Source organism: Hyla sarda, chromosome 9, assembly GCF_029499605.1.
Source record: "Hyla sarda isolate aHylSar1 chromosome 9, aHylSar1.hap1, whole genome shotgun sequence".
NCBI classification, from domain to species: Eukaryota; Metazoa; Chordata; class Amphibia; order Anura; family Hylidae; genus Hyla; species Hyla sarda.
In genome coordinates this window covers 174,872,577-174,896,805 of record NC_079197.1, presented here as the reverse complement: position 1 = coordinate 174,896,805, position 24,229 = coordinate 174,872,577, and the positions used below count along the sequence as shown (strand labels likewise).

General features: G+C 47.1%; 1 protein-coding gene across 5 annotated transcripts in view; it reads right to left on the bottom strand.

Moving 5' to 3' along the window:
- Positions 1-886: 886 nt before the first annotated feature.
- LOC130290724 (uncharacterized) overlaps positions 887-24,229 on the bottom strand; it is a 25,019-nt gene continuing 1,676 nt past the window's right edge. The window contains exons 1-2 of one of the 5 annotated variants that reach the window (XR_008847672.1): positions 1,489-2,367; positions 887-1,219 (exon numbers count right to left, since the gene is read on the bottom strand). Coding sequence is in view for 1 of the 5 variants with exons in the window: in XM_056538735.1 (XP_056394710.1) it covers positions 3,300-3,447; positions 4,970-5,502 (681 nt within the window). In the remaining 4 variants the exon portion in view is untranslated. Of the gene's footprint in view, positions 1,220-1,488; positions 2,368-2,677; positions 3,448-4,969; positions 5,642-12,499; positions 12,776-24,229 lie in introns of those variants that run through there. The other 4 variants (XR_008847669.1, XM_056538735.1, XR_008847670.1 and 1 more) reach the window with 4 other exon arrangements.

Below are 24,229 nucleotides of genomic sequence, written 5' to 3'. Positions count from 1 at the left end.
TCTATATACAAGAATATAACTACTATAATACTGCCTCCTATATACAAGAATATAACTACTATAATACTGCTCCTATATACAAGAATATAACTACTATAATACTGCTCTTATATACAAAAATATAACTACTATAATACTGCCTCCTATATACAAGAATATAACTACTATAATACTGCTCCTATATACAAGAATATAACTACTATAATACTGCTCTTATATACAAGAATATAACTACTATAATACTGCTCTTATATACAAGAATATAACTACTATAATACTGCTCCTATATACAAGAATATAACTACTATAATACTGCCTCCTATATACAAGAATATAACTACTATAATACTGCCTCCTATATACAAGAATATAACTACTATAATACTGCCTCCTATATACAAGAATATAACTACTATAATACTGCTCCTATATACAAGAATATAACTACTATAATACTGCTCCTATATACAAGAGTATATCTACTATAATACTGCTCCTATATACAAGAATATAACTACTATAATACTGCTCCTATATACAAGAACATAACTACTATAATACTGCTCCTATATACAAGAATATAACTACTATAATACTGCTCCTATATACAAGAATATAACTACTATAATACTGCTCCTATATACAAGAATATAACTACTATAATACTGCCCCTATATACAAGAATATATCTACTATAATACTGCTCCTATATACAAGAATATAACTACTATAATACTGCTCCTATATACAAGAATATAACTACTATAATACTGCTCCTATATACAAGAATATAACTACTATAATACTGCTCCTATATACAAGAATATAACTACTATAATACTGCCCCTATATACAAGAATATATCTACTATAATACTGCCCCTATATACAAGAATATATCTACTATAATACTGTTCCTATATACAAGAATATAACTACTATAATACTGCTCCTATATACAAGAATATAACTACTATAATACTGCTCCTATATACAAGAATATAACTACTATAATACTGCTCCTATATACAAGAATATAACTACTATAATACTGCTCCTATATACAAGGATATCACTGTATTTTGAGGATGATAGTTGTCGGTCGCAGTTAGTCGGTGACTCATCAGTTTTCTCCGGGCTGTGATGTAACGGTGACTCGGCGTCTTCTTCTGTATTGTTGTGTTTTATAGGTGATTTAGTGACTTGAAGATGAATTCGCACTGTTGATAGTAACAGAACAATAGATACTTTATATTACTTTTCCTCCACAGTCACCCTGAACGGTCACATTTTATATCCACCGTCACACTGACTGGCCAAGTTGAACATCTACATTAAAGTCAAACCGTTTTGATGTTAACCCTTCCATCTCCAATAACGTGACAAACAGCAAGTAAAGGGTTAATTAAAAAAAATCTAAAAAATTTATTGAGACTGAAACTCATTTGCATTGTAAGAAATATCCCCTTGTGGGTAGAAAACTGTGCACCTGGTGGGTGTTTTCCCCCTGCCCCTGTTGTCATCATGACCAGTGATGTAGCAGAGCCGGGGTCGTCCAGTGTCCCTGTGATCCTGTCTCTGATAAGCCACAGATTATCCGTCATGAGATCCGAGGTGTCTCCTCCTCAGCACCAGGATGCGGCGGCTCCTGTAACCGAGCTGTTAGTTGCATCAGATTCTTGAAGCTGCAGAGAGGGAGTGACAGACTCCCCCATCACCGGATGCCTTTACATTGTGCTTTACACTCGTGACCTATTTTGCTGCAACATTGTTTTTAGATCTTTTTAGTCAGATGTTTCTATGGTTACTGAAGGACCATTTTAAGTACCATATTTTTGGCCGTATAAGACGCACTTTTTCTTCCCCAAAACTGGGGGGGGTAAAAGTTGGTGCGTCTTATACGGCAAATACACATTAAAACCGTGTCCTATCGCGGCGGTCCCTACGGCCATCAATGGCTGGGACCTGCAGCTAATACAGGACATCACCCATCGTGGTGATGCCCTGTATTAACCCTTCAGACGCGGCGATCAAAGCTGACCGCCGCGTCTGAAGCAAAAGTGACACTAACCCGGCTGCTCAGTTCGGGCTAGTTCGGGACTGGGCGGCGAAATTGCCGCGTCCCGAACAGCTTACAGGACACCGGGAGGGACCTTACCTGCCTCCTAGGTGTCTGCTCTGTGCCGGGATCCCCTGCATGGCCGGCGCTCTCCTTCGTCGTCATCACGTCGTCGCGCACGCCGTCCCGTCATCCAATAGGAGCGGCGTGCGTAGCGACGTGATGGCGGCGACTGAGAGCGAGGATACCGGGCAGCAGAGACATTCCGGAGCGACAGGGACACCCCGGAGACGCAGCGACAGCGATGGAGGGCGACATCCAGGGCAGCGGTGACGGAGCGGCGGGGACACGTGAGTACTACCTCCTATACCAGTGGTCTTCAACCTGCGGACCTCCAGATGTTGCAAAGCTACAACTCCCAGCATACCCGGACAGCCAACGGCTGTCCGGGCATGCTGGGAGTTGTAGTTTTGCAACATCTGGAGGTCCGCAGGTTGAAGATCACTGTCCTATACTTTACATTGTATTTGGTTCAAAATCTTTTTTTTTTTCTAGATTTTTATCCTTTAAAATTGGCACCCAATTTTGCACCGTCTTATATGGCGAAAAATACGGTAATTTATAAGTTATTAAACTTTTTTATTGACAAATGCATCAAGTTTATAGAAAGACTAAGGGGGAGATTTGTCAAAACCCGTCCAGAGGAAAAGTTGCTGAGTTGAACATAACAACCAATCAGATCACTACTTTCGTTTTTGAAAAGGCCTCTGAGAAATGAAAGAAGCGATCTGATTGGTTGCTATGGGCAACTCCGCAACTTTTTCTCGGGACAGGTTTTAATAAATCTCCCCCTAAATATTTCCAGTGCTGACTCTTCTTCTTTTTCATGTCTCCTGCAGTTCACCCTTGCATTCCGGATATAATCACCAGGGGTGGTGCTAGGGGGAGGCTAAGGGGGCTAAAGCCCTGGATCTTGCATTCATAGCCCTGGGTATCAATGGCCACTGAGGGAGAGGAGGCTACCTAATAAGCAAACGTATTACAGTCTAAGGCTACTTTCACACTGCCGTTGTACCCCGTCCATAAACGACCATTATGCACTTTTTCTTTTTCATTCGGCCTTTAACAGCCCTTATCGGAACGGGGCACAAAGGGCAGCAATGGGTCCCGATGGATCCCATTTACTATAATGGGGTTTGTCAGGTGCGGTTATTTTGTAGCCGGAGAAAAAGACGACGCATTCAATTATTTTTTCCCCACTTTTCTCCCCGGCCCCACTGATGGCCGTCGCACTGCTTTGTCATAACGGCAGTGTGAAAGAAGCCTAAGATGTTTGTCCTGCAGATGCTGAAGAAATGCTTTCCGGCTGGAAGAAGTTGACATGGCGGTCTGAAAGAAAAGGAAAGAGGACAAAGTTTTTCAGAGAAGACATCACTTGTGAGTCACTAGATGCAACGGTAATCACTTATATGGTATAAAGAGCCTGTGTACAGCTGATAGCTACTTCTTTATGGTCCTGTATATAATCACTCATATGGTTTACAGATCCTGTACACAGCTGGTATCTACCTCTTTTATGGTCCTGTATATAATCACTCATATGGTTTACAGATCCTGTACACAGCTGGTATCTACCTCTTTTATGGTCCTCTGTGTGTGTATATATATATATATATATATATATAATGTGTGTGTGTGTGTGTGAATATAACCACTTATATGGTGTACACAGCCTGTGTACAGCTGGTATATACCTTTTTTATGGTTCTGTATATAGGGTCAGTGAGTATATGAGAAGCCACCTCACCCATGAATGGTCTCAGGTGGCTTTATTGTTGGATGATACAGGACTCTTCTTCGGAGAATACATCTTCTAGATGTCCCAAACAGTCTGAAAGCTTTACACTGTTTGGTACGTCTAGAAGAATAATTGTCTGGAAAAGAAAAGGGGACAGTACCATGAGTCCTGTATCAATAAAACGTATATAAATTTGTATAAAGATCTAAAATCTCTAAAGCAGCAAATGATGTGAAAACCAAAATATGGGTCAGTCTCAAAACTTTCAGCCACGACTCACGTTATTCGTTTTATCTCCAGCTATACGATGAAGGGTTAACTCTTACATTATTATTATTTTTTTTATTGAGGCTGAAACATAAAGAAATATCCCCCTGTGGGCAAATAATTGGGGCACCTTCTGGGTTCACTGTCATCAGTGTGGGTGATGTAGCAGAGCCAGGGTCGTCCAGTGTCTCTGTGATCAGTATCCGGTCAGTGACTGGGGATTTAAGCCACAGATTATGCATCATAAGATCCGCGGTGTCTCCTCCTCCAGGATGCAAGGACGCGGCTCCTGTAACTGAGCTCTTAGTTGCATCAGATCCTTCAAGCTGTAGCTGAGGGAGTGATTGTGTGTTGCGTGGTGCATAAATGTATAGTGTGGTGTATTGTAATGTTTCCCAGCCCAAGTGCCTCCAGCTGTACATCTGTCATTGTGGAGGCCGCTCAAGTGCCTCCAGCTGTTGCAAAAGGTCGCTCTGTACAGCTGTGATGGTGGAGGCCGCCCTGTACAGCTGTGATGGTGGAGGCCGCCCTGTACAGCTGTCATTGTGGAGGCCGCTCAAGTGCCTCCAGCTGTTACAAAACTACAACTCCCAGCATGCCCAGACAGCCTTTGGCTGTCAGGGCATGCTGAGATTTGTAGTTTTGCAACAGCAGGAGGCACACTGGTTGGGAAACACTACACTACCCTATACATACAACACACTGTATACACTGCACTGGAGTACATATTGTGTGTCGTTGTGACATCATCTGTTGTGACATGTCAGCTGTTCCTAATGTCACTTCCTGTTCTGTCAGTTCTGCATTAACAAAACCATGTGACCTTTCCAGGTAATTCAGCATTACCTCCACATTCCTGCGCCACTCATACGTGTCCAGGTGGAGACGGCTGACAACAATGGTGGTGAGGTCCGCCCTGTACAGCCAAGATGGTAGAGGCCGCCCTGTACAGCCAAGATGGTAGAGGCCGCCCTGTACAGCCAAGATGGTAGAGGCCGCCCTGTACAGCCAAGATGGTAGAGGCCGCCCTGTACAGCCAAGATGGTAGAGGCCGCCCTGTATAGCCAAGATGGTAGAGGCCGCCCTGTACAGCCAAGATGGTAGAGGCCGCCCTGTACAGCCAAGATGGTAGAGGCCGCCCTGTACAGCAAAGATGGTAGAGGCCGCCCTGTACAGCCAAGATGGTAGAGGCCGCCCTGTACAGCCAAGATGGTAGAGGCCGCCCTGTACAGGCAAGATGGTAGAGGCCGCCCTGTACAGCCAAGATGGTAGAGGCCGCCCTGTACAGCCAAGATGGTAAAGGCCGCCCTGTACAGCCAAGATGGTGGAGGCCGCCCTGTACAGCTGTCATGGTGGAGGCCGCCCTGTACAGCTGTCATGGTGGAGGCCGCCCTGTACAGCTGTCATGGTGGAGGCTGCCCTGTACAGCTGTCATGCTGGAGGCCGCCCTGTACAGCTGTCATGGTGGAGGCCGCCCTGTACAGCTGTGATGATGGTGGAGGCCGCTCTGTACAGCTGTGATGATGGAGGAGGCCGCCCTGTACAGCTGTGATGATGATGATGGAGGAGGCCGCTCTGTACAGCTGTGATGATGGAGGCCGCTCTGTACATCTGTGATGATGGAGGAGGCCGCTCTGTACAGCTGTGATGGTGGAGGAGGCCGCTCTGTACAGCTGTGATGGTGGAGGCCGCTCTGTACAGCTGTGATGGTGGAGGAGGCCGCTCTGTATAGCTGTGATGATGGAGGAGGCCGCTCTGTACAGCTGTGATGGTGGAGGCCGCTCTGTATAGCTGTGATGGTGGAGGAGGCCGCTCTGTATAGCTGTGATGGTGGAGGAGGCCGCTCTGTACAGCTGTGATGGTGGAGGAGGCCGCTCTGTACAGCTGTGATGGTGGAGGCCGCTCTGTACAGCTGTGATGGTGGAGGAGGTTGCTCTGTACAGCTGTGATGGTGGAGGAGGTTGCTCTGTACAGCTGTGATGGTGGAGGAGGCCGCTCTGTACAGCTGTGATGATGATGGAGGCCGCTCTGTACAGCTGTGATGGTGGAGGCCGCTCTGTACAGCTGTGATGGTGGAGGCCGCTCTGTACAGCTGTGATGATGATGGAGGCCGCTCTGTACAGCTGTGATGGTGGAGGCCGCTCTGTACAGCTGTGATGATGATGGAGGCCGCTCTGTACAGCTGTGATGGTGGAGGCCGCTCTGTATAGCTGTGATGATGATGGAGGCCGCTCTGTACAGCTGTGATGATGATGGAGGCCGCTCTGTACAGCTGTGATGGTGGAGGCCGCTCTGTACAGCTGTGATGGTGGAGGAGGCCGCTCTGTACAGCTGTGATGATGATGGAGGCCGCTCTGTACAGCTGTGATGGTGGAGGCCGCTCTGTACAGCTGTGATGGTGGAGGCCGCTCTGTACAGCTGTGATGGTGGAGGAGGCCGCTCTGTACAGCTGTGATGGTGGAGGCCGCTCTGTACAGCTGTGATGGTGGAGGCTGCTCTGTACAGCTGTGATGGAGGAGGCCGCTCTGTACAGCTGTGATGATGGTGGAGGCCGCTCTGTACAGCTGTGATGGTGGAGGCCGCTCTGTACAGCTGTGATGGTGGAGGCCGCTCTGTACAGCTGTGATGGTGTCTCCTCTTCAGGACTGCTTCCTTATACCTCTGTATACACATCACATGAGGGAGCAGCCATCTTTTTTTTGTTTTTTTTGTCCCAGATTTCTACAGAAAAAACTTCCATGAGAAAATGAAGGGAGATTTATGAAAACCTGCGCAGAGGAAACGTTAACCAGTTGCCCATAGCAACCAATCAGATCGCTTCTTTCATTTTTAAAAAGTCCTCTGGAAAATGAAAGCAGCGATCTGATTGGTTGCTATGGGCAACTGGTCAACAAGTTTAGATAAATCTCCCCCAATATGTTCAGCAGAGGCCTCCTACATCCCTCCGTTACATCATCTATGGCCGTATACACGAGGCCTCACCGCCGGGAATGTCCTCATCATCCGACAGGAACGGTTCCAAGAAAGTGTTAAGACAGAACGTTCCTTCAACCCAGACGGCAGAACTTTTCCTGGACAGCGACCTTCACTTCTGGATATCCTATTGCGCCCACATGTGATCATGGTGGTGTTTCCCAACCAGGGTGCCTCCAGCTGTTGCAAAACTACAACTCCCAGCATGCCCGGACAGCCAACGGCTGTCCGGGCATGCTGGGAGTTGTAGTTTTGCAACAGCTGGAGGCACCCTGGTTGGGAAACACTGGATCATGGCGTTTTGAGAAGCTTCTTCAGTAGATTTACTGCGTCGTCCATTCCAATGGAGCCATCTTGTGATGTCAGGGACGATATCGTATGTTGTGGTTTATAAGAATCTCCCATCATCCACTGGGATTGGCGGACAATGGCGATAAATGGCGCAGACCAGAGGTGGCACTGCTGATCTCTTATAATGTGCAGATTATTACGACGCTGATCCCTCCAGGGAAGGTATTATACGCTTCAGACGATCAGAAATTCGCCTCCGTCATTAGGTTAATGGGAGGTTTAGTTGATGCCCGGGGTTGGGGTGCGGCCTTAACTCCGCTCCTGCCAGGACCTGCTGTACACAGAACAGTGTATCCAGGCCTGATCCAGACATGGGGCGCAGCTCATACATTAAATATAAGCCTCTTTTATGGGATTCCAGTCATTTTCAGTCCCCGAGGCTTCTATGGACTAATCTGTTGTTTGTTGTATTATGTATAGATCTAACCGTTCCTGGGAAAGCTGGGTGAGGGGCAATATTACCCCCACTACGGCCTCACGGTGAGTCTGTACAGCAGCAGGGCCCTTCTCATGTTTCCCCCCCCCCCCAGTTTGGGGGTGGGATGGTGTCAGTGAAGAGTTAAATTCTGCGCTGTGAAACAGACTGTGAGGAGAAGCCCCTGGGAGTCATGTGAGTTGGGGGTCACACATGTCACATGATAGGGATACACTGCAGCGAATACCATGCGGTGGTGACAATGTCATCAGGACTTGTGTAAATACAGGACATTAGTGCCTGGAAAAAGTCAGCGACATGTGATTCACCGGAACTGACCCTTTACTATACTTACCCCCCCCCCCAACTATACTTACCCCTCCCACTATACTGACCCCCCCCCACTATACTGACCCCCCCTATACCCTCTATACTGAACACTCACTGTACTGACCCCCCCACACACTATACTGACCCCCCCTATACCCTCTATACTGAACACTCACTATACTGACCCCCCCACACACTATACTGACCCCCCCTATACCCTCTATACTGAACACTCACTATACTGACCCCCCCACACTATACATGCCCCCCATATTATACTGACCCCTCATTATACTGATCCCCCACACTATACTGACCCCTCACTATACCCTCTATACTGAACACTCACTATATTGACCCCCCCACACTATACATGCCCCCCATATTATACTGACCCCCTCATTATACTGCCCCCCCACTATACTGACCCCCCCTATACTCACTATACTGAACTCTCACTATACTGACCCCCCCCCACTATACTTACCCCTCCCACTATACTGCCCCCCCACTATACTGCCCCCCCCACTATACTGACCCCCCCTATACCCACTATACTGAACACTCACTATATTGACCCCCCCACACTATACATGCCCCCCATATTATACTGACCCCCTCATTATACTGCCCCCCCCCACTATACTGACCCCCCCCTATACTCACTATACTGAACTCTCACTATACTGACCCCCCCAACTATACTGAACACTCACTATACTGACCCCCCCACTATACTTACCCCTCCCACTATACTGCCCCCCCACTATACTGACCCCCCCAACTATACTTACCCCTCCCACTATACTTACCCCTCCCACTATACTGACCCCCCTATACCCACTATACTGAACACTCACTGTACTGATCCCCCCTCACTATACATGCCCCCCATATTATACTGACCCCCTCATTATTCTGCCCCCCCACTATACTGACCCCCCCCCTATACCCACTATACTGAACACTCACTATACTGACCCCCCCAACTATACTTACCCCTCCCCACACTATACATGCCCCCCATATTATACTGACCCCCCCCCCCACTATACTGACCCCCCCACATTATACTGACCCCTCACTATACTGACCCCCCCACACTATACATGCCCCCCTTCATTATACTGATCCCCCCACTATACTGATCTCTACCATAGTGACATCTTATAAGGATTTTCTATACACATGCGCTCGGTTGGGCTTGGCAAGATGTGTTCTTAGTAGGGAGAAAGGAACAAGCTGTTCCCAGACATTCTTGTATTTCCAGACCCCATTATCCCTATCCAGTTCACCTCCCCCCACAGACTTCTCTGTTCTTATCCTCCAGACTCCTCTGTTCCTCTAACAGACTGCCCTCTCCTCCTCCAGACTCCTCTATACCTACTCCAGACCCCTCTGTTCCTTCTCCAAACTGCTCTCTCCTCCTCCAGACTCCTCTGCCCTCCTCCTACAGACTCTTCTGCCCTCCTCCTCCAGACTCCTCTGCCCTCCTCCTCCAGACTCCTCTGCCCTCCTCCTCCAGACTCCTTTGCCCTCCTCCTCCAGACTCCTCTGCCCTCCTCCTCCAGACTCCTCTGCCCTCCTCCTCCAGACTCCTCTGTCCTCCTCCCCCTCCTCCACACCCCTAGTTCTACTCCAGATACCTCTGTCCTCATCCACCTCCAGACCCCTCTGTCTTCCTTGTAATAAGTGCATTTGATTGGTGAAGAGTGCAACAAAAATGTTTTCTAGGCTAAAAATCTTTGTATGCTGCAGAGGACGTTCTTTTCTTTTTGAATTTTTCTGTCTGACCACAGTGCTCTCTGCTGACATCTCTGTCCATGTCAGGAACATATCCCCATAGCAAACCTATCCTGCACTTGACAGTTCCTGATATGGACTGTGCACCAATCTGTTTCTGAGCAACAGCACCCTGCACAGGATCCTGCTGACCAGATCTTGCAAGTTCAGGCAAGTTAAGTTCCAAAAGGATAACGTGAGATAAAAAGCATCAGGCAACTCCGGCCCCATTAGTTAGTTACCAGTCTGGTGGTAAGCCCTAACTTAGGATTCCCAACTGAAGAGCAGAGTCAGTGTTTGTCAGCTCCAAAGTTTTATGTATGTTACTCAGTTAAAGGGGTTATCCAGGAAAAAACTTTTTCAATATATATCAACTGGCTCCAGAAAGTTAAACAGATTTGTAAATTACTTCTATTAAAAAATCTTAATCCTTTCAGTACTTATGAGCTTCTGAAGTTAAGGTTGTTCTTTTCTGTCTAAGTCCTCTCTGATGACATGTGTCTCGGGAACCGCCCAGTTTAGAAGCAAATCCCCATAGCAAACCTCTTCTAAACTGGGCGGTTCCCGAGATACGTGTCATCAGAGAGCACTTAGACAAAAAAGAACAACGTTAACTTCAGAAGCTCATAAGTACTGAAAGGATTGATTTTTTTAATAGAAGTAATTTACAAATCTGTTTAACTTTCTGGAGCCAGTTGATATATATATATATAGAAGTTTTTTCCTGGATAACCCCTTTAAGTTCTAAGTCCAGATCAGTCTAAAGTATAATTCACCAAGCAAGAAGCTAGTCAGCAAAGACTTCATGCCCCATAGTAGAAGCAACTGTGATCCCTAAAACATTCTCCAGCACTAAATACTGAATGTTCCTGTTTAACCTGCAAGTTCCTGAGTAAAGTAAAAGCAGTTTCCGTAACTCTGCATCTATGGTCGTTATTGCCTCAGTGCTTGGCCCAGGGAGCTGCTACCCTTGGAGTGTGGAGGTTAACACTACCCTGGCGTTATGAACTGTGTCTATATGTTACCCACAAACACCGCCAGCTTACTCCACCCCAGTGGTCACCACATATATCCCATAGAAGCACATGGATAAGGTATGTTGAGATTCACCTGGTGTCAGGGAAGAGTTGGTCCCATTAGTGGACTTGGTTTACATTCATCTAGGGTGTGTAGACTGATCTTTATACGTAAGATATAAATCTTTTCCCCACAAGAAACTTTCATGTCCTCAGGTTCCTCCGCCCAGGAGCAAAAACGATATGAAGAGTATGAAGAACAGGATCCCAGCACAGAGCGGGGAGGGTATGAGGCTTATACAGGGGAGGAGCAATAATTCTTTGCTTACATAACGTCTTATACTCCAGCCACATCCAAAGCAGAACTTACAATTCTTGTGTAACTTGTCTTATCCTCCAGTCACCTCCACAGCTGCACTCACTATTCTGCTTTTACAGCATATCTTATCCTCCAGTCACCTCCAGAGCTGCACTCACTGTTTTGCTTTTACATCATGTCTTATCCTCTAGTTACCACCAGAGCTGTAGTCACTATTTTGCTGTTACAGCATATTTTTTGGTCTATTCTGGTCACCTTCGGAGCTGCACTTAAAATTCTGCCATTACAGCATGTTGTACTTCTATTGCATCCAAAGTTTTTTTTCATAATTCTGCTAGTGATTTTGGATGTGACTAGATGTGATACAATACCGGAATACTGCAGCTCTGGAGGTGACTGGAGGTGAATACATTATATACCATAAGAATAATGACTGCAGCTCTGGAGGAGACTGGAGTATAAGACATGATGAAACAGCAGAATAGCGATTGCAACTCTGAAGGTGGCTGGAGCATAAGGCATGATGTAACAGCAGAAAAGTTAGTGCAGCTCTGAATGTGACTAGAGGATAAGATATGATGATGTATCTGCATAATAGTGAGTGCAGCTCTGGAGGTAAATGGAGTATAGGATATGATGTAAAAGCAGAACAACAATTGCAGCTCTGGAGGTGACTGGAGAATAAGAAATAATGTAAGAGCAGAATAGTGAGTGCAGCTCTGAAGATGACTGAAGGATAAGACATGATATAACAGCAGAATAGTGAGTGCAGCTCTGGAGGATAAGACATAATGTCACAGTTTTATAAGCGCCTCCCGCCGCAGCGTTTTGACTATTTTTGGTTTTTGATACTTCTCAGTACTTTGAAAACATGGACAAGAATGAGGAACCGCCGATGACTTGGGGGGGACGGGGGCAACAACAAATTTTCTCTGTGAAATGCAGCTTTGCTAGTGATTCCCTGAAGGGCATTTTATAGATCTCTGTGAAGGTAAATTGTGTCATGTGACCAGCCGAGGACGGAGAATGTGCCTGATATAGATGTATGTGTATATACAGCGGAAGGTCACTGTGTATACAGCGGAGCGTTCCTGACCACTACTCCATGTATCCTGAGGTATACATCCTCCCTGCCATCGTGTTGCTCCATTTTTCCCTAACATGATATGGATTTGTTGTTGATTTGTTACCTGGTTAGTGATGTTACGCAGAGTTTCCGTCTGTGACCGCTGCCCGTGATTGGCTGACAGGAGAGGTGGCGCACATCTGGTGCTGATTCATGGGGGTCACATGTGGTCGGAACATTCTCTTATGTTGGCGAAGGATCCTGGAAGTTTTACTCTGCGACTTCTCCGGCTGGAAATAATAATTCCCAAAGAAGGAAGGAGCAGATTCTTGAGTGCTGAATCATTGTGTATGCTGAGGGTTTGTTACAGTTGTATCCAGTTTAGACAATTGTCTGTGAGCTAAATATACAGTGGGGCAAAAAAGTATTTAGTCAGCCCCCAATTGTGCAAGTTCTCCCCCTTATAAACATGAGAGTCCTGTAATTATCATCATTGGTTATAACCTCAACTATGAGAGACAGAATGAGAATTTTTTTTCGCATTGTCTGATTTTTAAAGAATTTATTTGCAAATTATGGTGAAATATAAGTATTTGGTCACCTACAAACAAGCAAGATTTCTGGCTCTCACAGACCTGTAACTTCTTCTTTAAGAGTCTCCTCTGTCCTCCACTTGTTACCTGTATTAATGGCCCCTGTTTGAACTTTTTATCAGTATAAAAGACACCTGTCCACAACCTCAAACAGTCACACTCCAAACTCCACTATGGCCAAGACCAAAGAGCTGTCGAAGGACACCAGAAACAAAATTGTAGACCTGCACCAGGATTGGAAGACTGAATCTGCAATAGGCAAGCAGCTTGGTGTGAAGAAATCTACTGTGGGAGCAATTATTAGAAAATGGAAGACATACAAGACCACTGATAATCTCCCTCGATCTGGGGCTCCACGCAAGATCTCACCCCGTGGTGTCAAAATGATCACAAGAACGGTGAGAAAAAAAACCAGAACCATACGGGGGGACCTAGTGAATGACCTGCAGAGAGATGGGACCAAAGTAACAAAGGATACTATCAGTAGCACACTACACTGCCAGGGGCTCAAATCATGCAGTGCCAGATGTGTCCCCTGCTTAAGCCAGTACATGTCCGGGCCCGTCTGAAGTTTGCTAGAGAACGTTTGGATGATCCAGAAGAGGATTGGGAGAATGTCATATGGTCAGATGAAACCAAAGTTGAACTTTTCGGTAAAAACTCAACTCATCGTGTTTGGAGGAGAAAGAATGCTGAGTTGCATCCAAAGAACGCCATGCGTACTGTGAAGCATGGGGGTGGAAACATCATGCTTTGGGGCTGTTTTTCAGCAAAGGGACCAGGATGACTGATCCATGTAAAGGAAAGAATGAATGGGAACATGTATCGTGAGATTATTAGTGAAAACCTCCTTCCATCCGCAGGGCATTAAAGATGAAACGTGGCTGGGTCTTTCAGCATGACAATGATCCCAAACACACCGCCCGGGCAACGAAGGAGTGGCTTCATAAGAAGCATTTCAAGGTCCTGGAGTGGCCTAGCCAGTCTCCAGATCACAACTCCATAGAAAAACTTTGGAGGGAGTTAAAAGTCCGTGTTGCCCAGCGACAGCCCCAAAACATCACTGCTCTAGAGGAGATCTGCATGGAGGAATGGGCCAAAATACCAGCAAAAAAGTATTTAGTCAGCCACCAATTGTACAAGTTCTCCCACTTATAAAGGTGAGAGGCTGTAATTTTCATCATAGGTTATAACCTCAATTATGAGAGACAGAATGAGAAAAAAAAATCCATAAAATCACATTGTCTGATTTTTTTTAAAAGAATTTATTTGCAAATTATGGTGGAAAATAAGTATTTGGTCAATAACAGTTCATCTCAAATGTTTCCTGTAATGCTGCTTTCACACTATAAAGTTCTTCCTTTTTAAAGAGCCGTTATATGTTCTGTTATGAAAACCCTTAAAAAAGTCCGTTAAACGTTCGTTACAAAATCCCATTAAAGTCTATGAGATTTTTACGTTCTCCGTTTTAACCCGTCGTAGCCCGTTATTAATAACAGATGTTATTTTGTGACAGGAGAAAAATAGTGCATGTACTGTTTTTTCTCCCGCCAAATGATGTCCGGCAGGTAACATTCTCCTGGCATTCACCAAACCCAGACTGTTCCATCAGACGCCAGATAGAGAAGTGTGATCCTTCACTGCACAGAATATGTCTCCTCTGCTCCAGAGACCAGTGGGGGTGGCTTTACACCTCTCCATCTGATGCTTTACACCCCTCCATCTGATGCTTTACACCCCTCCATCTGACACTTTACATCCCTCCATCTGACACTTTACATCCCTCCATCTGACACTTTACATCCCTCCATCTGACGCTTTACATTCCTCCGTCTGACGCTTTACACTCCTCCGTCTGACGCTTTACACCCCTCCATCTGACGCTTTACACTCCTCCGTCTGACGCTTTACACCCCTCCGTCTGACACTTTACACCCCGAGGCTTTACACCCATCTGACGCTTTACACCCCTCCATCTGATGCGTTACACCCCCTCCTTCTGACGTTTTACACTCCTACATCTGATGCTTTACACCCCTCTGTCTGGCGCTTTACCCCCCCACGACTCTCGCTTTATACCCCTCCATCTTAAGCTTTACACCCCCCTCCATCTGACGCGTTACACCCCTCCATCTGACGCCTTACACCCCTCCATCTGACGCCTTACACCCCTCCATCTGACGCCTTACACCCCCTCCATCTGAAGATTTACACCCCTCCATCTGACGCCTTACACCCCTCCATCTGACCCTTGGCATTGTGCTTGGTGATGTAAGGGTCGTGGTTTGTGCTGATGTTATTACCAGATGAGGTTTGGTCTCTGCAGTTATGGAGTCAGCAGAGCGTTGGTGACTTTTTCTCTCTCCTCGATGACCCCGATCTGTAACTTCACATGGTCTCCACTTCATGGCTGAGTCACTGTGGATCCTAAAGGCTTCCACTTCTCTATAATACGTCTCATGGCTGATGGGGAAAGATTTGGGAGAGTAGACATCTCCGGATGTAACTATTACAGTACGCGCTGGTATCAGGGGGCGCTATAAAACAACCCATTCTATCACCAATGTCTGTAAAGGTGACCCCATTGTTCGGGGCCGGGTGTTATACATCTGAGACAATGAAGCTAAACAGAACGTGGGGCCATTGTTCACATAGTATGTGTGTGTATATATATATATATATATATATAAATATTGTCGATGGGGACATTTTGCTGTCTAGGGCGGTTAACACTTCGCACGTGTTACATTACGTTCACGAGGAGTCTCATGACACCCGGGACAATCGATCAGAGGCCTAGAATAAAGACGAGGTTACCATGGAGACCATTACGTCTTCATATCCAGGGGCTTATGTGTGTCACCATGGAAACCACGAGGGAGGAATGAGGGTGAAAAAATTACAGCAAAGGACCCCAATAATCCTCCCCGTTATCATCTACAACCATCTCCCTCATCATTCCCTTCTTTATAATGATCACTCCCATTATCCTCCTCATAACATCCCCATCATCCTTCTCATCATTCCTACCCTCTCTGTCATTCCCATCCTCCTAAATATCACTCTCATCATCCTTCAGTTCACCACCATCTTCCTCATCAATATCCTTGTCATCATCCTGTTCATCACCCTCATCCTCCTCATCTTCATCACTACCCTCATCATCCCCCTCCTCATTCATCTCCTATTCGCCTGACAACAGGTTATAAGATCCATAACTGGAATGTTGGGATCAACTGGTTTGACAGGAATCTGGTGGGTTCCCAGTAACCTTGTAATACTGGTCACATGAAGGGGCCACATCATCTACCCCTGCACCCAGGGGCCACATCATCTACCCCTGCACCCAGGGGCCACATCATCTATCCCTGCACCGAGGGGCCACGTCATCTACCCCTGCACCCAGGGGCCACGTCATCTATCCCTGCACCCAGGGGCCACGTCATCTATCCCTGCACCCAGGGGCCACGTCATCTATCCCTGCACCCAGGGGCCACGTCATCTATCCCTGCACCCAGGGGCCACGTCATCTACCCCTGCACCCAGGGGCCACGTCATCTACCCCTGCACCCAGGGGCCACGTCATCTACCCCTGCACCCAGGGGCCACGTCATCTACCCCTGCACCCAGGGGCCACATCATCTACCCCTGCACCCAGGAGCCACATCATCTACCCCTGCACCCAGGAGCCACATCATCTACCCCTGCACCCAGGAGCCACATCATCTACCCCTGCACCCAGGGGCCACCTCATCTACCCCTGCACCCAGGGGCCACCTCATCTACCCCTGCACCCAGGGGCCACTTCATCTACCCCTGCACCCAGGGGCCACCTCATCTACCCCTGCACCCAGGGGCCACCTCATCTACCCCTGCACCCAGGGGCCACTTCATCTACCCCTGCACCCAGGGTCGAGTTGGGGTAAAAAGGGTTAGAAGCTTCCTCTGATGTCACGGCATCTATAATGAATGAGCTCGGTGACATCAACATATCAGGACTGTGACATCACCATATCAGGACTGTGACATCACCATATCAGGACTGTGACATCACCATATCAGGACTATGACATCACAAGACACCAGCCCAGATCATCTCCTGTAGCTTCATGTAGAGCAGTGGTCTCAAGCTGTGGCCCTCCAGATGTTGCAAAACATCAACTCTCAGCATGCCCGGACAGCCGACGGCTGTGCGGGCATGCTGGGAGTTGAAGTTTTGCAACATCTGGAGGGCCCCAGTTTGAGACGACTGATGTAGATAGTCTGCAGCAGGGCCCCCTGGGCAGCATGGGTTGTTCTCTTGTGGGATTAGGTGCGCAGGGTTAAGATTTCTCCTTGAGGAGAACACCCTAATGGTGTGTGGGTATTCATAGGATAGCATATTACTGGGAATTCTGGGAAGAAAGGATATGCAAAGCAGCTCGGGAAATGATTAGTCTTTAGCCTATGGACATTAAAGGGGTACTCCACTGGAATTTTTTTTTTTTTTTTTTTTTTAAATTCAAATCAACTGGTGCCAGAAAGTTAAACAGATTTGTAAATTACTTGTGTTAAAAAATCTTCATTCTTCCAGTACTTATCAGCTGCTGTATACTACAAAGGAAGTTCATTTCTTTTTGAATTTCTTTTCTGTCTGACCACAGTGCTCTCTGCTGACACCTCTGTCCATGTCAGGAACTGTCCACAGCAGGAAAGGTTTGCTAGGAGGAATTGCTCCTACTCTGGACAGTTCCTGACATGGACTGAGGTGTCAGCAGAGGGCACTGTGGTCAGACAGAAAATAACAACTCTACTTCCTCTACTGATAAGTACTGGAAGGATTAAGATTTTTTTTTTTTTTTTTTAATAGAAGTAATTTACAAATCTGTTTAACTTTCTGGAGCCAGTTGATTTGAAAAAATAAAAATAAAAAATGTTTTCCACCGGAGTGCTGCTTTAATAGTGAATGTTTCCACTCACTGACAGCAAGCAGATATCTTTACAATCACGCTCTAAAAGTCAAAATAATATAAAATAACTGTTAAAATGTGGCAGAGCTTTTCATTATACAACTAAGAAGCCTCATTCATAGAAGACAGGGCACCAACCAGGTGCCACCGCATAAAAGGTGGAGGGCACAATGTATGGGCACCACACCTGGCATCAGTACAGAGCCGAGCGTCTGGTGCCGGCACACGTATGTGGCAGGGAACACGTGAGCTGATAAAGTATTCACCTCCAGTGTTAGACATGGTATAGATGGGTCTTCTAAGCGATGCCAGTCTACACCCCACATGCCCACCAGCTCCACCTTACTACACCAGAGGGCCGCTCCCCGCACACCACACAGAGGGCTCATTGAGTTGATGTTTTGATGGGGTTATATAAGGACGAGATGTAGGAAATAAGAGATTGGTGACAGATGACACGATAAGGATCAGGGGGCGAGTGCCAGGAGAAGAGGGTGCAGGGTGAGGAGCAGGGACGTGCACACATAGGGTTCAAAGGGGGCTTGAGCCCCTGCCCTTTTCCGCCCCTGCCCCCTTAATGCCCCTTTTTTTTTTTTTGCAAATCTGCAGCAGTGTAGACAGTGCATCTGCTCATCCTACACAGCAATGCCCAAGTCCGGGCGCAGCGCCCCAAACCACCATTCCATCAATTTCCGTTGTTGTGTTTTGTCCCTTTATATGCTGGGGGTTGTAGTGCTATGTCCCTTTACATACTGGGGGTTGTAGTGCTATGTCCTTTTACATACTGGGGGTTGTAGTGCTATGTCCTTTTACATACTGGGGGTTGTAGTGCTATGTCCTTTTACATACTGGGGGTTGTAGTGCTATGTCCTTTTACATACTGGGGTTGTAGTGCTATGTCCTTTTACATACTGGGGGTTGTAGTGCTTTGTCCTTTTACATACTGGGGTTGTAGTGCTATGTCCCTTTACATACTGGGGGTTGTAGTGCTATGTTCCTTTACATACTGGGGTTGTAGTGTTATGTCCCTTTACATACTGGGGGTTGTAGTGCTATGTCCCTTTACATACTGGGGGTTGTAGTGCTATGTCCCTTTACATACTGGGGGTTGTAGTGCTATGTCCCTTTACATACTGGGGGTTGTAGTGCTATGTCCTTTTACATACTGGGGGTTGTAGTGCTATGTCCTTTTACATACTGGGGGTTGTAGTGCTATGTCCTTTTACATACTGGGGTTGTAGTGCTATGTCCCTTTACATACTGGGGGTTGTAGTGCTATGTTCCTTTACATACTGGGATTGTAGTGTTATGTCCCTTTACATACTGGGGGTTGTAGTGCTATGTCCCTTTACATACTGGGGGTTGTAGTGCTATGTCCCTTTACATACTGGGGGTTGTAGTGCTATGTCCCTTTACATACTGGGGGTTGTAGTGCTATGTTCCTTTACATACTGGGGGTTGTTAGTGCTATGTTCATTTACATACTGGGGGTTGTAGTCCTATGTCCCTTTACATACTTGGGGTTGTAGTGCTATGTTCCTTTACATACTGGGGTTGTAGTGCTATGTTCCTTTTCCTGCTGGGGGTTGTAGTGCTTTGTCCCTTTACATACTGGGGGTTGTAGTGCTTTGTCCCTTTACATACTGGGGGTTGTAGTGCTTTGTCCCTTTACATACTGGGGGTTGTAGTGCTATGTCACTCTCCATATTGGGGTCTGAACTACAGACTCTAATATGAAAGGCGACAAAGCACTAACAACCCCCAGTATGTAAAGGAACATAGCACTACAACCCCCAGTATGTAAAGGGACATAGCACTACAACCCCCAGTATGTAAAGGGACATAGCACTACAACCCCCAGTATGTAAAGGGACATAGCACTACAACCCCCAGTATGTAAAGGGACATAGCACTAACAACGGAAATTGATGGAATGGTGGTTTCAGACTCGGCGTTGCCTGGACTTGGGCATTGCTGTAGAGTGGGCAGGCACTATGGAGTCTGTAGTGCCTTCTTGTCTTATGTGCTGAAGATTTAAGCTTGTAATGCATTGTATCTTTATGTACTGGGAGTTGTAGTGCTTTTCCCCTTTGCATACTGGAGATTGTTGTACAAAATAGTGAATAAAATATTTTTAAAAAAAGTTAATGTGAATAATCCTGTTCCCTAATAATAGTTTAAATCACCCCCCCCCCCCCACCACCACTTTTTTTTTTTCTTTAATAATGTTAACAAAAACAAAAGTAAACGTATTTGGCGTCGCCATGTGCAGTAATGTTCAAACTAATAAGATATAATGTTACTTAGACCACACATTCAATGGCGTAAATGTAGGAGGGTGCAGGGTACAAGGGTGCACAACAAGGAGGGTGCAGGTGAGTAGAGTGTGGAGTGAGAGGGCGCTGGTGAGTAGAGTGTGGAGTGAGAGGGCGCAGGTGAGTAGAGTGTGGAGTGAGAGGGTGCTGGTGAGTAGAGTGTGGAGTGAGAGGGCGCAGGTGAGTAGAGTGTGGAGTGAGAGGGCGCAGGTGAGTAGAGTGTGGAGTGAGAGGGCGCAGGTGAGTAGAGTGTGGAGTGAGAGGGCGCAGGTGAGTAGAGTGTGGAGTGAGAGGGCGCAGGTGAGTAGAGTGTGGAGTGAGAGGGCGCAGGTGGGTAGAGTGTGGAGTGAGAGGGCGCAGGTGAGTAGAGTGTGGAGTGAGAGGATGCAGGTGAGTAGAGTGTGGAGTGAGAGGGCGCAGGTGAGTAGAGTGTGGAGTGAGAGGGCGCAGGTGGGTAGAGTGTGGAGTGAGAGGGCGCAGGTGAGTAGAGTGTGGAGTGAGAGGGCACAGGTGAGTAGAGTGTGGAGTGAGAGGGCGCAGGTGGGTAGAGTGTGGAGTGAGAGGGCGCAGGTGAGTAGAGTGTGGAGTGAGAGGGCACAGGTGAGTAGAGTGTGGAGTGAGAGGGCGCAGGTGAGTAGAGTGTGGAGTGAGAGGGCGCAGGTGAGTAGAGTGTGGAGTGAGAGGGTGCAGGTGAGTAGAGTGTGGAGTGAGAGGGTACAGGTGGGTAGAGTGTGGAGTGAGAGGGCGCAGGTGGGTAGAGTGTGGAGTGAGAGGGCGCAGGTGGGTAGAGTGTGGAGTGAGAGTTTGCAGGTGGGTAGAGTGTGGAGTGAGAGGGCGCAGGTGGGTAGAGTGTGGAGTGAGAGGGCGCAGGTGGGTAGAGTGTGGAGTGAGAGGGCGCAGGTGAGTAGAGTGTGGAGTGAGAGGGCGCAGGTGGGTAGAGTGTGGAGTGAGAGGGCGCAGGTGAGTAGAGTGTGGAGTGAGAGGGCGCAGGTGAGTAGAGTGTGGAGTGAGAGGGTGCAGGTGAGTAGAGTGTGGAGTGAGAGTTTGCAGGTGAGTAGAGTGTGGAGTGAGAGGGCGCAGGTGAGTAGAGTGTGGAGTGAGAGGGCGCAGGTGAGTAGAGTGTGGAGTGAGAGGGCGCAGGTGAGTAGAGTGTGGAGTGAGAGGGCGCAGGTGAGTAGAGTGTGGAGTGAGAGGGCGCAGGTGAGTAGAGTGTGGAGTGAGAGGGCGCAGGTGAGTAGAGTGTGGAGTGAGAGGGCGCAGGTGAGTAGAGTGTGGAGTGAGAGGGCGCAGGTGAGTAGAGTGTGGAGTGAGAGGGCGCAGGTGAGTAGAGTGTGGAGTGAGAGGGCGCAGGTGAGTAGAGTGTGGAGTGAGAGGGTACAGGTGAGTAGAGTGTGGAGTGAGAGGGCGCAGGTGAGGATGATGCAGAATAATAGGGTGTACAGTATGGGGGGGGGGGGGCAGGGTACTCTATATCCAAACAATATTTTCCCTGTGAGGAAGGTTCTAGGTGAGAGGGTGCACGGTGAGGAGGGTATGGGAAGGTGAGGGTTACTCTGTATACAGACACTACCTGTGCACAGTGAGAGGGCAGTGCCAGGCCTGGGGGCAGATTACACAAGGGATTATTATGGTGCACTTGGCAGGAGGTGGCGCAGGGTGTGGTGTTATGTACTTGTTCTTGGCTCTTCTACATGTTTGGAGGATAGAATGTTTATTCAGTGATGGTCAGAATGTGGGGTAACGATCACCCCCGGCCTCTCACCCAGCCAGCATTTAGGAACCAGACTGGGTATTATATTGGCAGCAATGGCATGTGGTCAGTTGTGGGCACAGCTATGGCAGTATGTGGTGTCACCATCTAGTCAGTATGGACCCGGTCAGCAGGTCAGAGGTTACAAGCTGGTGACCCTGTCCAGGACGGGCATCTGGGCCCCTTGGTGCTGCTGCATGTGACTGCCGCCTCCCTGGCACCACCACGCGGGGCACTTGTGTGAACGCCATGTCTGTGCCCGTTGACTGGCACATTATTGTCTGTGTAATGACCTGTATGAGCGGGCGGGAGGCGTCACCTCATAAAAAGGCGCTTGGGTTATTATCCGAGTCTCTGAAATTCTCCCTGGAGGCTACAAATCCCAGCTTTATAGAAGCGTCCTGGTGTCTGAGAGAACGGCGGCCATAATACCGCAGCTCACCATGTGACCACAGCACAGGTCGTCATGTGCCCTGCTCTATTACCGCCATGTACCCTGCTCTATTACCGCCATGTACCCTGCTCTATTACCGCCATGTGCCCTGCTCTATTACCGCCATGTACCCTGCTCTATTACCGCCATGTACCCTGCTCTATTACCGCCATGTACCCTGCTCTATTACCGCCATGTACCCTGCTCTATTACCGCCATGTACCCTGCTCTATTACCGCCATGTACCCTGCTCTATTACCACCATGTACCCTGCTCTATTACCGCCATGTACCCTGCTCTATTACCGCCATGTACCCTGCTCTATTACCGCCATGTACCCTGCTCTATTACCGCCATGTACCCTGCTCTATTACCGCCATGTACCCTGCTCTATTACCGCCATGTGCCCTGCTCTATTACCTCCATGTGCCCTGCTCTATTACCGCCATGTGCCCTGCTCTATTACCGCCATGTGCCCTGCTCTATTACCGCCATGTACCCTGCTCTATTACCGCCATGTACCCTGCTCTATTACCGCCATGTACCCTGCTCTATTACCGCCATGTACCCTGCTCTATTACCGCCATGTACCCTGCTCTATTACCGCCATGTACCCTGCTCTATTACCGCCATGTACCCTGCTCTATTACCGCTGCCCCCAAAACATCAACACGGTTAAAAGGAACAGTAAACCTAGAAATACATGAGATCAGTAAATAGCATGTACACTGGTACTTTTATTGGGACTGTATTGCAGTATTATTTGTGCACTTTATGGTGGTATAAATGATCACTATATGGCAGTATTATTTAAGTACTAGTAGTATTACTTAAGCACCGTATTGCGATATTTGAGTAGTGCACGGTGGTATTACTTGAGCACTATATGGCAGCATTTTTAAGAACTTTATGACAGTATTATTTGAGCACTGTATGGTGATTTTTGGGAACTGCATGATGTTATTTGAGCACTGTATGATGATATTGTTTGGACACTGTGTGGCAGTATTATTTGAGCAATGTATGGCAGTAGAACTTGGGCACTAAATGGTGGTATAATCTGGACACTGTATGGCAGTATTAATGGGCACTATATGGCGGTATTATGTTAGCACTATATGGCAGTATTCTTTTAGCACAATATGAAAGTATTATTTAGGTACTGTATAGCGGTATGATTTGAGCACTATATGGCAGTATTCTTTCAGCACAATATGACAGTATTGTTTAGGTACTGTATAGCGGTATTATTTGAGCACTGTATGGCAGTATTATTTAAGCACAATATGACAGTATTATTTAGGTACTGTCTAGTGGTATTATTTGAGCACTATATGGCAGCATCATTTGGGCACTGTATGGTAGTATTACTTGAGCACTATATGGAAGTATTATTTGAGCATTGTATGGCAGTAGTGTTTGAGAACTGTATAGTGGTATTATTTGAGCACTATATGGCAGTATCATTTGGGCACTGTATGGTAGTATTACTTGAGCACTATAGGGAAGTATTGTTTGAGCACTGTATGGCAGTATCATTTGGGCACTGTATGGTAGTATTACTTGAGCACTATAGGGAAGTAGTGTTTGAGAACTGTATAGTGGTATTATTTGAGCCTTATATAGCAGTATAATTTGTCCTCTGCACATTAGTTTATATACACGTATTGCTGGCTCTGTACGGTGAGATATATATATATATATATATATATATATCTCCTTTATTTCCGTTTGTTATATTTAATGTGAGAACCGAAGAGACCGACGTGGTCTGCCGGGGTCTGTATGAGCCGCAGTGTCACCTGTTGTGACCG